Source organism: Montipora capricornis, chromosome 1 (genome assembly GCF_036669925.1).
Source record: "Montipora capricornis isolate CH-2021 chromosome 1, ASM3666992v2, whole genome shotgun sequence".
In the NCBI taxonomy this organism is placed as follows: domain Eukaryota; kingdom Metazoa; phylum Cnidaria; class Anthozoa; order Scleractinia; family Acroporidae; genus Montipora; species Montipora capricornis.
The window spans coordinates 11,463,451-11,479,008 of record NC_090883.1 but is presented as its reverse complement, the minus strand read 5'-3'; the positions used below and the strand labels follow the sequence as shown (position 1 = coordinate 11,479,008).

At 41.2% G+C, this 15,558-nt stretch overlaps 1 protein-coding gene across 1 annotated transcript in view; it reads left to right on the top strand.

The window, feature by feature from the left end:
- Positions 1–11,765, top strand: part of LOC138052573 (cullin-1-like) — a 40,732-nt gene extending 28,967 nt beyond the window's left edge. Inside the window, exons 15-24 of the mRNA XM_068899143.1 lie at positions 880–997; positions 2,076–2,152; positions 3,383–3,469; positions 4,088–4,132; positions 5,102–5,194; positions 5,543–5,590; positions 5,740–5,813; positions 6,332–6,437; positions 7,241–7,354; positions 11,262–11,765. Of these exons, the coding sequence (XP_068755244.1) occupies positions 880–997; positions 2,076–2,152; positions 3,383–3,469; positions 4,088–4,132; positions 5,102–5,194; positions 5,543–5,590; positions 5,740–5,813; positions 6,332–6,437; positions 7,241–7,354; positions 11,262–11,342 (843 nt within the window). The 3' untranslated portion in view covers positions 11,343–11,765. The remainder of the gene's footprint in view (positions 1–879; positions 998–2,075; positions 2,153–3,382; positions 3,470–4,087; positions 4,133–5,101; positions 5,195–5,542; positions 5,591–5,739; positions 5,814–6,331; positions 6,438–7,240; positions 7,355–11,261) is intronic.
- Positions 11,766–15,558: the final 3,793 nt, after the last annotated feature.

The following is a 15,558-nucleotide window of genomic DNA, read 5'->3' as shown; positions in this document are numbered from 1 at the left end:
AAAAGGACCTATATCAAAACTACCGACAATTTCACACACATTTGTAATAACATAAGGAAGATTTTTTAGCTGACGTTTCAAGCGTTAACCCCATGCTCTGACAAAGTGCTAAAGGCTAGTTTTCAGATGTGGGAAAAATCCCGGACGATCGGGGTTTTTACTGTTTCCCGACCGTCCCAGATTTTGCCGACTAATGAAAAGTAAAATTCGTGGACATCGTCGATCGTGTGGGATAGTCGGAGACATATCGGAAGCGTTTCTGTTTTCCTGATGCGTCCCAGATTTTTGCGATGATCGGAGATCATTCCCGACATACTTTATAAAATGACATTGGTGATAGCATTAGCTTGATACCAATCCTCTAAATTTCCAACCTCAAAATTGAAAAAAGGCGTCGTTCGTGATCACTGTTTATAAAGACCACTCTGAAGAGGGTCATGGATACCTCAGATCGCTCGTAGAAGAATCAGAAAAAGGAAATGGTATATCTATCATGGATATCGCAAAAGAGTTTCCCTGTATATACAATCGTGCCTGTGCCTGCAAAGGGCAAGAACAGATATAATTTGAGCGCACGGCGGCAAAAGCTCGTGTTGATCCATGTTGCTGTTGCACCACGTTTCATGTTTTCCCGTGCATATCGGGAGTATCTGAGGCAGATGTCTGGCGTTTTTTTTGTTTTCCGATCTCTGGGCAAAATCTGGGACGGTCGGGAAGTACCCTGAACGTTCATCAATTAGCCAATTTCTCGTTGGTATACCCGGTAAAAAATGTGCAAAACTTCATTCTTATTTTATTGAAGTTCTCATGCAAGTAAAGCTGTGTCGTGGGTGTATACAAAGGTTGATTATCTGCTGCTGTCCTGTCATTTTCTTACAGCAAGCGTGTGGGTTTGAGTACACCTCCAAACTGCAAAGAATGTTCCAAGACATCGGTGTTAGCAAAGATCTTAATGACAAATTCAAGACTCATCTAGCAAACACAGATGCCTTAGATTGTAAGTTTTTTACTTTGAACTGATTGAGAATTACATGAAAGATATTAAGCATCATCATCACCTGGGAACTCGGAAAAATTCGAGCCCCAGATGGGATTTGAAGCGACGACCCTCCGTTATCTAGTATGGATGCGTTAACCACTGAGCTACTGGAAACTCTGTGGTGAGCAAGGGTGAAATGTGGCTATTTACTACGACTGCATCACGGGGTCACATGGTCTAATTTTAACCAAGAATGACTCTTAACTTCATCGCGCAGTCACATTAAGGCATATCGGCGATAACACCTCGCTAACTGCATTACGCAGCCACATTACGGCATATCAGAGATGCAACCAACCAACCACCCAAGCGAGTAATAGACCACTTCGGAATATACCATAATACTCTTTGTTTTTTGCCGCCCACATTTTGCATAAGCGTTGTTTCCAGTTTCTCTTGGGACTTACAATGGTCCCAAAAGAAAACAAAAACAATGCTTATTCAAAATTTTGGGGAGACAAACAACGAGTATTATGGTATTTTTCGAAGTGGCGTATGTATTTCTCACATTGAATTGCGGCAAGCAAAATCAATTCAATGTTTTCGAAATGGTTGTCGCGATTTCTTCGTCTGAAACGACTAAAAACACACACGGCATCTACGTAAAGCAGAATTTTTTATATTTTATTTTCTCTATTTTCTCTCGTTGAATTTGATCCTGGTAGTCCCTGGATCAACTTCCAAGCTGCACTTGTAAATAGCCACCTGGTTTGCCTCCGGCCAGTTGGGATTCTTAACAGTTGTTGTTGTGTTCTGTCGTTTCGTTGAGTTTCATTGGTCCTGAAAAGCCCCTATGGGGAGCGGTCAATTATGTATGTATTGTATATTGTATTGTATTAGATCACGGAGGGTCGTGGCTTCAAATCCCATTTGGCATTTGGATTTTTCCGAGTTCCCAGTTGATGCTGATGCTTCATATCTTTCATGAGTTTCTCAGATTGCTCGCTTGGATGGTTGATTGAGAATTGTTTGAATTATTTTTTCCTTATAGATGCTGAACTGTAATTTTTGTCCGATTGTTTGTTTGTGTTTTCAGTGGACTTTTCAATCCAGGTTCTTAGTTCTGGATCGTGGCCATTCCAACAGTCGGCACCATTCTCTCTACCAGCAGAGGTGATCTTCTCGGGATCTTTTAAAATTTTATGTGATAAGCAACCACTTTGGAGGATTCCTTTGAAATCTGCGGTCTATGATAGATGACAGCTGTTGACTTTTCTTTTATGTTCCGTTGTAGTCTGGATTTTTCCAGCCTCCTTCCAACCGCTTAAAGCCTGCCGCACACTTGAGGAAAGAGCTGAGCAAACTGCCTCGCGAGGCGGTTTGCTCAGCCGTTTCCTCACGTGTGCGGGGAAATTGTGGTGAGAAATTCGCCTCGCGAGGCCGTGAGGATAAAATCAAACATGTTTGATATTTTTGGTCTCGCGAGACAAATTCCTTAATGTGTGCGGCTATCGTGAGAATCGAACTGAGCTTGGTTTAATCAAGCAGCCAATAAAAATACAAGGCATACTCACGTGACTCCAGCGGTTCAGGATAATGTCGAAGGAAGAAATTCCGACGTCACTGAAGTCACGTGAGAATGCCATGTATTTTTATTGGATGCTTCATTGACCAAGCTCAACTCGATTCTCACGATGGCCGCACACAATGAGGAATTTGCCTCGCAAGGCGAAAAATATCAAACATGTTTGATTTTTTCCTCACGGCCTCGCGAGGCCAATTTCTCACCAAAAGTTCCCCGCACACGGTGAGAAAACGGCTGAGCAAACCGCCTCGCGAGGCAGTTTGCTCAGCTCTTCCTCACCGTGTGCGGCGGGCTTAAGTTGCTTTTGTGCGTTGAAATCCCAGTCACAACACTTACACTTTGAAAATAAATGATACGATGAAATCTACAAAGGTTTAGTGCTACTTCTGAATAAGCAAGATAGAAATGGCAGGAATCACAATTTTCTATGGGTCATTAAGGAACCCCACACACTGTCCAGAAAGAGAAAGGAGATTATGATGTAGAACCTAAACTCTTCTACAGGGGAAACACGTGCATGCAATTTTTTTTAGATAGAATCAATTCAAAAATTGATGAAAGTGTATTTGAATTGAAGTGAAACGACAAATTCGCAGTCTATGTTGGGAAGCATAAGAAATGCCCTGTATTTGAAATGATTTTTTTTTTCCGAGGAAACTATCACTGGATTTTAGGAAAGCTTATCATATTTAATTAGGCGGTGGTATCTCCTTCGCACCTTCTTACTTTCATAAGTGTTACTAACATCTGTTACCTGTTAGCTTCAGTATAACTTTATAATCAGTGCTGTTCAGAACTTGCTTTGTTTTTCATTTTAGATGGAAAGAAGTCATCAGCGTTTTACAACATTCTATAGCAGTCAGCACAGCGGTCGGAAACTCCACTGGCTTTATCACATGTCAAAGGTAAGGTTCTCATGAAGTTGCGTGGCAGACATGGCATGAACCTTGTGTATTGTTTATTGTATTGTGCATCCTTTCGGAAAACGGGGCTCAATCGCCTAGCGGTGAAAGGAACCAACCTACATGTACTTACTTACCAACCTACCCACCTACCTACCTACCTAGGGGCTTTTCAGGGTCAGTGTACAACAATTTGTGGGGGACTTAGCCAGACTGCGTTGTGATGCAAATGGAAGCCGTACAGTTTACAGTATTAACTGGATAACAAGTAGGCTTCACAGGGAACCCCAGAACAGAATGAGGGAGAAACCACCCACATCCGGGGACTACATATACGTTCCCTACTCCTCTCGAACACTTCATGTGTGGCTTCTTTAACTTCCCACACAAGTGATGTGACATGCACCGTGGCCTACGGTTTATCGTCCTTTTCCGATCCGAGAAGACTAGAAAGCGTAACTTTGCAGATGCCATTACAAAGCCAGCACTTTCTCTTCTGTTATTTAACCACCCTGAGTGTTTGTCCGGCCGGAGATTTGACTCCCGCGACCTCCCCGCACGGTAGTCTGATGGGTTTGGGTTATGTTACAGCTTAGCATCTCCTCTTCTTCATCCTTTTAGGGTGAACTCGTAACGAATTGTTTCAAGAATCGCTACACTCTTCAGGTGAGATTCTTTCCAGGGACTAATTTTTTCCGTGGTTGTCATGTTTTTTTGTACCGTTTTTTTAAAAGAAAGTCACTGCTTACGAGCCAGAAGGCCCATCAGGCCGGCGCTTATCTCCGGTTTCCGTAGCATGAAGCGACGAGGAGTATTTGTACTCCCCCCTGGATGGGATGCTAGTCCATCGCAGGGTTACCCCCAGCATTTCGCCGGTACCCATTTATACACCTGGGTGGAGAGAGAGGCACCGTGAGAGTAAAGTGTCTTGCCCAAGAACACAACACAATGGACCCGAACCCGGACCAATCGATCCGGAGTCGAGCACACTAACCATGAGGCCACTGCGCCCCAGAGACTTCTTGAAATGATCAAGTCTTGTTTCCCATGTAATGCCCATTCCTTAACAGTGCATTGCGGAAAGGGCTTGAGAAATCATATAAATGATTATAAAGTGCGGACAGTTTTTCCAAGTTCGTTCTAAAAGGCCGTTTACACGACAGAAAAATTTGGGTCCGGACTCGTCAAAAAAGCGGTACGGACCCATAACGTTTGCAAAGAAATTCTGGAGTTTCTACAGGGCCGTAGGCGCCTATGGCCCTGTAGAAACTCCAGTGTTTCTTTACAAAAGTTATGGGTCCGTACCGCTTTTTTGACGGGTCCGGACCCAAATTGTTCTGTCGTGTAAACGGCCTTTATGTAAGTGGCATGGGCTAATACCATCCTGAGCATCCGTATTCTGACAGTACAGTCTGGGACAGGCGGTTTGTACTGCTTTTGCAGAGATCTACAGTGTGATGACTTTTCATATATTTTTGGAATGAATTCGTTAGTTGACCCACCATTCTGGCTTTTACTTCCTGGCTCCCGAACTCGAGATTTTGGGGCAGTAATAACGATTTTGGAAAGTTCAATGCAGAGCATGTGTTTCTTCTGACCGTTATCACTGAGTGCATATTTGGTCGGTTTTTACAGGCTTCCACTTATCAAATGGCGGTACTTCTGATGTTCAATAACTCGGACCATCTGACTTTGGAGCAAATTCAAGAACATACTCAACTTAAACCGGTTTGTGCATATTCAGCTGATTTTCTGTGATTCGCGTGTTTTTCCATCCTTCGGTATTTCGCGATGTGGACGATTCATAGTATTGTCTGTTATCCCAGAATGAAACATTTTTGTATGTAAAGTGAAAGGGTCTTACAGAGGGCCAGGAACTAAACTCATTTATGAATTCGTGAAATAGGAACTAGACGTAAATTATGGATCTTTTCGTTCACGTCTCTGACTACGTGTGCGTGGTCATCATTACGCAGTGTGTGTTACGCCCGCTTTTTTTTACTCTCAGATCTTCTGGAAAAAAACTCCTTCCAGATAACCTTTCAGTTATGTTATTTGCTGTTATCTTGGTTGCAGGATATTCTTTCTCAAGTCCTAGGAATATTGTTAAAGTCGAAACTTCTTGTGAGTAAAACGTTTTGGATGATAATTTTTTTTTTGACTGTGTAAACGTTAAGCAAGGAAAACTAATCTAAAGAACGTTGCAAGTAACAAGGTACGCAAAAGAATATCTTATTACTGCTTACAGTTTGCTGTTATTTTTTTTTCTTTAGGTTTGCGAAACATCTGAAGATGGCTCTAACTTAGATCGCCACTCATCCGTTAGTCTTTTTCTTGGATATAAAAAGTAAGTGTATAATCCTGCTTGTGTAAAGTGTCCCTTGTTTCGTCCAGACTTGCAAGATATGACATGGCTCCTCAATTTGATTAAGAGAACTTTGCGTCGTGTTTAAAATATTCACTTCTTACAACTAGAGATTAATTTAGGGAAAGGGGTCTGATGCAATGTTGCCATAGAAACTATTGTTTTTCGAGAGGAGTAGGAGTGGATATAAATATCCTCGAAAGCTTGTCGCTTAGAGGAAGACTGAGGCTACCCGGCCAAAGAACCGAACAGAGATTATTGACTGAATTACATTCTAAAGCAGTGTCGCAAAGGGAATGTTGCGAGGCTCGTGACCAGCCATTCCACACGCCGGGGGATGATTTGGTTCAGGGAGACGAATTTTGCCTTTTTTATAAAACCTGTTGACTGAAACGAGAACTGCCCTTTTCGGCAGTTAAGACGTTGCGAATAAACGAGGCTAAAAATGGAAAACTTTGTTTGAATATTGCTTTGAATCTTGACGTTTGGTTAATTTACAGTAAAAAGCTAAGAGTTAATATCAACGTACCGATGAAAACAGAACAGAGGCAGGAACAAGAACAAACTCACAAATATATTGAAGAGGACAGAAAACTGCTTATTCAGGTAGCAAGTACACACAGATATGTTGATACAATTTCAAAAGTTAATACAATTCTCCGGAAGGCTAATTGCTGATTACTTAAAACGTGTTAACTATCTTTTTTTCGTTTCTTCAGGAAAGAAACATGCAAAAATAAACGCGAAAAAAAAGAAAAGAAAAAGAATTTGGGCCACACGTGGCTACTAGGTGGATAGAAAAAGTAAAGATTTGAATAGGATTTACTTAGCAGAGGAATTAGGAGAAAAGATAAGAGCGAGTGAGTAGTGCTACGTGGTGCTGCAGCAGAATAAACATCGATTGGCAATTGTCTCTCTCTGCTCCAATTTGATGGTGACGCCCCATCCCAACTAAGGAAATGGTCGCAGCTCCGTGTGTGAACAACTTTATTCCCCATTTTGACGCTTTGGTGTTGCATAATTTTATTTCCATTGATGAGGGAGGCGAGATTCAGGTTGTCAGAAATTCAGCCCACAAACAAACTTCATGGTCGAGGGCTTGGATCGCAGAGAAGGGAGGCGCAATTGATACCCGCCCTTAAGCATGAATCACACATCTACTGGATAATCCACGATGATCTCGCATGCCCCTAACAGGACCTCATTTCTGTCCACAGAGGGGAATTAGTGTTTTCCTGTGGCAATTCCTTACACTAGTATAAAGTTTGCCCGAAGTCAATGCCAGTCAAAAAGGTGAAGATGATTTTTTCTGGTTGGTAAAATAAAGCGACTACGCATCTCTGCATCCCCATTATTTTGTATCCTATTTTCGGTGTACTTATGTTTGCTTTTGTTTTGTTTGTTGACAGGCAGCCATTGTTCGGATCATGAAAATGAGGAAAATGCTAAAACACCAGCCTCTGCTGGCGGAGGTGTTGTCACAGCTGTCCAGCAGATTCAAACCCAGAGTTCCTGTCATAAAGGTACGTGAGTATCTCTTATTTGGCAAAGCACTTTACTGGTTCTCAGGGGTCTTAGGATAAAGGCCGTGGTGTATATGAGCCGTTCAGTCGCTTATTTCGGCTCCTCTCTTTTCTAAGACAAGGGTGTTTGTAGGAATTAAACCTGTCTTTATTTTATTATTATTTTTAAGAGAATTCGCTTTTGCATTTAGCTGATCGTCACATACGCACATCTGTATCTGATTCAGTGCAAGGCACCTGGCGGGTGGCTAAAGGTCATAATGAAAACGGGTTTCTGTATCCTAAGACAAGGACTGGATGTCCTTTTCAGGGCGCATACTCATGCCACAAAAAGTTAAATTGGGGCAGGGGTCATTTCCCGCAAAACGAAACAAAGGCCGATAAATTAATAACATCACCCCTTTATACCAGCATTAGCAATTTTCCTTACTGATCAAGTCTCGTACAAGTTCGAGTGTTACTGACCATAAAGACGAGTACATGCTAGTTAAGTACGAGAGATGTACTTATCTATAACTACAATAGATGTGCTTAACAGTAAACATTACGGGTGGAATTTTTGAATAAATTTACAGACGTAGCATTCGCTATAGAGGTGCTTAAACTATTCCACTGCTTAAGGATGGTGCCTACTAATTCAAAGGTATTTTTGCCCCGTTTAAGATTATGCAGGAAATGTAGATCTTAAAGGAGAACTGAAGGCTAGAAGATCAATTTTTTTGTGTCTTATTATTGTCGAAATATAACGTCCTTTACCCAAAAAACTAGGAAAATCCTTTTTCATCTTGAAAGGCCTTGAATTTGCCCAAAATCCTTGGTTGTTTTTCCAATTTGATCGCGCGCCATTGTGTTTGCTTTTTCTTCCGGTTACTTCCAAAAACGGAATGTCCGCCACCACCTTGTGACGTCGTTGCGCACAAGCAAGCAGATAGTTTTCACTCAAATCTTCTGTTACCGTACGTAGTATTCCGCTTTCGTCGTCGTTAATACACATAAGTTTATGGCAGAACTTGAACCATATTCTTTCGAATCAATGCGAGAAAGTTCAGGGTCCGAGGAACAGGAAGCAACCGAAAGGGAAGACTAAAGAAGGGGAAATACGACTTGGTGCAGCTGTGATTTTTGCTTGAACTGGAAGGCCGGGACAGCAAGAAAAGGAGTGCATCTCTTCCCACGAGATAGAGGAGCTATGAACAAAATCTCAGGTGAATTGATTGTATTCAAAAGGCAATAAAAACAACTTGATTACTACGAGATTCTGTTGGCTGCTATTGTTTTGTCTGTCATTTCGATTCAATTTGAGAAACTTTAACTTTAATACAGCTCTTAACTATTAACAGATGTCCCGGCCGATCGAGCTATTCGTTGTGTAACGTGGCATTCTAGCTTTTCGACCTTGTGCTTGCAAAGAAAAGTGTTACAAACTGCCATAGTGGGGTCTGAGTCAAGCACGTGGATTTTGAGCGCTTCGATTAATGAACAACATGTATGTAAACACATAAGCTCTGTTCGTAATTTTGCGAATTTTCAAACTTTAATTAAACGTCTTTATGACCGTTGTCGAGTTTATAAAACCCAGCTTGAAGTGCGAAGGCTATTCACGAAATGACGTGCCCCAGTTGCTTGCAAAAATAACTTTTCGGTTCACTTCTCCGGCGCTGGGTTTGCCACTGAAATCTCCCGAATAAAGAAGACATAGCTTACTCACTGGGTGTAAATGGAATCGATGGAGTCGCAAAGTTAATATTTCATCAATTACATGCAATTATCGCATCGACCGCTGTGGCCAAGACACCTTCAAAACAGGAGAGTTCGACTGAAATGATCCGAACAGATGTGACAGTGCTGGATATTTTTTCTTCTAAATTCGGATGATCTATTCCTTGAGAAGGACTTCATTTTAAACAGGGAAACGATGAGAGTTCTACTAGAACAGCCCACAATAGCGCACTGAACCATTTTTCAAGTTTCCCGCGTTCAAGCAAGTGTACGCATTGACGTCACGCTTAGCGCCCAAGCCTGCTATAGTACAGTCAAAATGGCGGACTTCCATCAAGTGATCAATACGGATCTTTTTGGCCTCATAAAAACGTCAAAATGTAAGGAACCCCTCAAATACTCGATTATTTCCTTTAACTAAGTCAGGTACTACAAATTTGGCGAAGGAAAAAATATTTCATTTTTGTCTTCAGTTCTCCTTTAACAAGTGTTATTGAAATCCAAAAAGAAAATTGGGGGTAAGCACGCATTTTTCAAAGATAATTGATGAATATTATTTTTAAAAGGCTTTAAAATAGAAAGTAATGTATGGCGGTCTTTCTCAAATTGAAGCTTAATTATCTCTCAAAAATGCAAGGTTACCCCCAATGTTTTTTTGGATACCAAGAGTACTTACTTAGATCTACTTCCTCCGGAAAGTTTTAAACCGCGCAAATATATCACTGTATTGGTAACCATCACCGATAGGAAACCCAGGTATCTCTAGATGCGCAGAATGTATGGGCGATAACAGTAGTAGGAACCGTCCTTAAGGTGGCTTCATATAGTTTCCTGACCGCGCGCAACCCGGTTACTAGAAAGTGGGTGATGGCGCGAGCTTTAAAGCTCACATAACCGACGCGCGGCTCTACCATGCGGAAAGTAAACAAATATGTCTCCCCAACTTTGCAAACTGTTTTTTCGTCAAAATGATTTGGACGTATCATCTTTTCGAAATGTTTGACTGTTCGTAAGAAGGCCAGAAATTCTTTGGAGTCCAACAGAAGGCCAAGTTTAAAAAAAAAATGACTTCCCAGTGTTGTGAACAACTTGTCTGATTCTAACAACCATCGATCGAGGGACACAACCATCCTTGGAGGCGTGAACGCTACGGAAAACTAGCAAAAATGGGGATTCCCATATTTGTAGACACTCCTCGACCAAATTCCATCGCACTTCGCTCAGCGGCTCAGGTAGACATTTGATCTCAAGCAGAGGTACGCGCGTGCACGTGGTTGGAAATTTCACGCATGCTCAAATGGCGATCTTGGCAAATTCCTATTCTGTGACATATGTTGTGCGATGTAAAAAATACGACATTTTCACGTGAAATATCTCCAGTTTTCTTCGGTGAAATATCTTCAAATTTTGCCGAGCGGTAATTACTGTTTACACCTTCCGTCTGCCAATTCATCAAGATATTTTGTAAGTTAATTTTTTTAGTGGAGCCAAAAAACGCAAATTCGTTAAAAGGGACGAAACTACCTTTGTAACCCCTATTTTTTTGGCCTTCAGAAGATTCCTCAGGACAAATGTCATGTAATGTCAAAGTTTAGGAGATTTTCACCGAAGGAAATGGAAGAAAATCAAAATAAAAGCCGTATATACACTGTAAACAACCTATCTTAAGAGAATTATAATTCCAGGTAAAACCCAGTTAATTTAATAGTGATGGTAGAAAAGAATAGTTCTGTCTTTTAGAAGTGTATTTCGATAGACTTGAGAGAGAGACGAGAGTGTTGCTAGCTTTTCCCTTAAATTTAAATGACGGGGTTCACACGGTCCCGTCTAAGGAGACCTTGGCTTTTGTTAGCTTTCGATGTTATTCTCTCCACGTGCTCGTTTCTTTTGTGATCTTGAGATCAGTGGAAAGCGAGGTAATTTATGCGATCTATGCAATTAATTAACTTATCACGGAGAGTGTATGAAACGTTCAGGTGTGCACGTTTTCTTGTCACTCTAAGCACGTAGCAGCACTTGCTTGGGTTAAATAGAGCATCATCCTGAGCTAGTCTGATCTATTTTATTGTAACATTTCGAGTCACTTTGATCGAGGGACTTTGTCAACTTTGATTACTTGGCAATCACTTAACTTCAACCCGTTGTTAATTACACTCTATTTCCATTATGTTGTTCGTTTCCTTTTCAGAAGTGTATTGATATCTTAATTGAAAAAGAATACCTTGAGCGAGTGGAGGGAGAGAAAGACACTTACGCTTACTTGGCGTGAGAATTGCAATTAGCCACCGACCACAATGCTTGTCTGCCTTATGGGACTCATTCAAGTCAGATGCTTCATCAACCGCCTAAAAAATACTGTTTACTTCTTTTACAAACATATCAGCCGATAATATGAGCGCGTGGCGAAGTGAAGTTTCTGCTCGTCAAAACTGGTTTCATAATTCTTGTGATTAAACAGACAGGCCGTGACTCGTGAAGTGGTGAGATTCCGGCATCCATCTTGTTTGGCACTTGGCAAGTCGACTGGCATTGCGCTTGGGTTGCTACTACAATGGACTCTTTCTTTTGCGCTGTTCGCTTGTAATATTTGTGTATTTTGCTAGTTTTTACGCACGGGAAGAAAGATGTATTCTCGTGAATTTGTTAATTTCTAGGATTCTTGAAGAAGTAAATGTTGACCAATTGTATAAAAGGAGTAAGTCAGTCATTTTGTTGAACGGATAAGTGAGAAAAGCATTGATCCCCCGAACAGCATTTATCAAGCTTTCTCATTGAAGTAATATCTTGATTTCTGTCTGCTTCTGCCAATAATTCCGCTGATTGACAGTTAAACACTGGCTCTCCAATCATGTGATCATTATCGCCGCAGTTGACACAAAATTGTAGCGTTTTAGTTGAAGAGCTTACGCGTTGTATTCGCGCACTTGTTATGATCTTTGTATATGCCTTAACGAGTCTGCCATCGATATTGTTGTAATGGGTTAAAGGAGGGGGCGGGACTTCGTTAATTTCCGAAACATTTGTTTCCAGTTAGAATTCATTAAATCGAGAGGGTTACGCTGCGATACTGTTTGCGCGTTTGACACCGAAGTAAATTCCTGGCGGTACCTATTTAATGAGGCAAACTTTCAAACCGGCTCCCATTGTTTGGCCTAAAAGTAATGCTACTTTGACAGAAATTCAGGAAGCTCATCTTAACAGTCATTGGCGCAGATTAAGTTCTGTTAAATGCGAACAAACCGTTGTCCAATGATAAAGCAGGAGAAGATGCAGTGATACGTTTTTCCATCATTTGGCACAAGTCGCCAATTTGAATCGAGTTTTCCATCGCCTCCCTTCCCCTTTTAGAGAGTCGTGTAAGTCACATAAATCACTGACACATTTTGCTTTGACTTAGTGTATCGAGTTACTGATTTCTTGTGTATGTTGCGCTCAGAGAAAGGACACGGCGTCTTCGAACATTAGTTGATTTTAGAGAAGAGAGTTGCAAAGTAGAGAAAGTGAAAATTAGTGTGGGTGGACCCCATAAAATGACTAAATTAATGATGCGTTAGGTTCAACTTCATTTAAGGACCTACAAGACCTACCGCTAGTGTCAGCATGTCTGTGGCACAACTAGAACATAGTTAGTCCGCTGGGGAGACTCTCCACTATTCATAGGTCTCTGGACCGGTTTAATAATAAAGTTAATTTTCTGATCCGGTTTGTAAATAGTACCCTTTACAATGAAAAGACGGCTGGATTGCGTTAATAGCCGTCATCTCGAAGCTCTGGGGAATAAACTCATACAAAATCCTTATATTTATTTCCCAGAGCCTCGAGTTGATGCCTTTTGTTTAGGACTGAATTTCTAAGCTGCTTTGGGCTATTTCATGATGCATCTGATAGAGCTGCTCACTATATGTGGACACTGTTCAGTACAGTTATCAGTTACCGGTTATAAGCATCGAATATGAAGGAAACCATATCGGAGAAACGGGATATTCACGGAGTGCTTCGACCTCTCTGACAAACATCTTGAATTGTCTTTGTTAGTCACGAATGCAACTCCACGACCCTTCCAAGGTTGTTCACAAAAACATCCTTCCTCAAACATTGTGAAAATCAGTGATTACATCTATCTACGGTTTTCACTCTTTTTTGTGAAATGCTTTTTTTTTTGAGAAGCTGGTGCCAAAGGTTTGTGCTCCATTTATATGGAGCAGCTGCAGTTCGCTTCCTTTCATAACGTGACAAGAAGTTTATTTTTGCAAAGTTTCTTTTCCGTCGTGGAAAGAGTTTATCACTCGGAAGTCCTTGATTGATAGTAGCATCTGCGGTAAAAAAACAGTAATGTGGAGTTTCACACGATAAAATCACGAATATTGTTTAAACATAGCCAAGCCCTCGTAGCTGTGAAAGCAAGGTAAGACAACAGTGAGCTTCGGGGCCGACGGTCGGGTCGAAGGAAAACTCAGTTTAAACTGGGATTGAGCAAAGGATCAGGGATTGAAAAGGAAGAGAGTCAAAGCAGTTTTTATGATATCGTAGCCAATATAAACTGTAAACACAATGACTCAATGTATTTTTTCTTTACGAAAGTTTATCGAAAATCGAAACTTCCAATTCACTGGGTTTTTTTTCTTCAAAACTTGCCGAGAGAATTTTGTAGAATTTTGCTTTGATCTCGTATTAGGTTTGGTATAAATCTCCTGTTTCATTGCGCCGTTTTCTTCAAGAAAATTCATTGTTTACCGATTCTTAAAAAGATGCGTACAAAGGCAAGTCTCGCTTTAGACAAAAAAGATTCAAGTCATAGCGCTTTACAGTTGTATTGAAAGAATACCGCGCAGGGTTAAATACTGTTTTGGTTTTGCTTAGTATGTCAAACATGTCAAATTCGCGAAGGAAATTTGTGCACTGAAGATTTGTTAGGAGTTAGAGAGAGGGTGGTGGGGGGGGGGGGGCATCAGTGATATTCGACAGATAGGGATAACGCTTTGAAGAAACAACACTGATTTCATCCTGCATACCTCACCAGGAATCGTTTTTGTATCTTCAAAGCCTCCGATAATCCCTAGAAAAGAACGGGAAGTCACAACACGTTCGCAGGCGTTTAAATGATGTTTGTTCCTTATTGTTTGCTAATTGCATGCACGCAATAGAATTATTTAAGAACTCCCGGAAACAACTACTAAAGCATTGCTTACATTTACATAAAAGCGATAACAGCTCGTCTGCCGCACATTAAACAAATGCCCTACTCTGTTTTTCATTGCAATCTAAAGAAGTAGTGTGTGTGTGGGTGGGTGGTTTTACTTTCTAACTACTATACTTTTAATTCATTGGTATGGCCATCCTTCTTTGAAGAACCAACTGATTCGCGGGAAACCTGCGCAATTAAAAAGACGGCAAGCAATTCGATTGGTCACTCGAGCACAACTGATGTGTCACAAGTGGCGCCATATACCATGTTATTGACATTTGTAGCTCAGTTGTACGACATTCAATGCACGCGGAAAGTTCACTCTCGTAAACTTAAACTCCCTCCTTGAGGCATTTCCTTGACAAAGAATTTCCCGGACGCACAATGACTTTAGTTATAACTGCTTGGCATCGGAATGTTATCATGTTGGCTCTTGTTTACATGTGTTGCTTTGAAAGTAGTGCCCGCCAAAACGCTACTGAACAAGGTGAAGAGGAGTCGAACGAAGCATCCACAGAAGAAACAACTCCAACTTTACCAAACAACAGAACAGCTGACCTTGGGGAACAGCAGCCCCTAGTGACGACACTGGAATTGGAACAACCTCGCAAAACCTCAGGTAATTATCACGGATATAAAACAAATTATTAGCATGGTGATGTGACAATTGTGTTTGCCGTAGTTCTTTTCAGAGTTTTCATTCATGAATCGCGTTCTGACGCGTGTCTTGTGCCATGAATGACTTAAAAACCTCCTGGACTGAGTCAATTTTCTATTTGCAGGTATCCTTAACCTCGGATGTTCAGGAATACGTATTCGCAGATATGTGTCGAATGGCTTTTGTACAAGCAGGCGACCGATTCGGGACACGATCTGCGACGGAGATTGCCTGCCAATGGATCAACTTCCCTTTTTTCCAGAATTTTCCAAAATTATCAGCCGACATAAAAGAGAATGGCGTTGCGTCGCCGATGACCACAGAAGTAAAAAAGTGACCGTAATTTGCAACGATGGAACAAAAAGAAAGTATAGAGTATCTATTGTGCGGTCTTGCAAATGCAAGAGATATACACGCAAACAGAACCAAACGAAACCAAACAACAGAAAATAAAGAGAAGTGTCAAAAGATATGGCTCGGGACTACGATGGAGCCGGATCAACGCAGCCAGCCAGTGTAATATAAACGGTGTACACTAAAGGAAACCGTTTATAGATTTCTTTTAAATTAATTAACCTGGTCTAAGTTGTGGACGGAAAGCGATTTGTCTTCGGGCTGGCATGTTCTTTCCGTTTCGCCAAA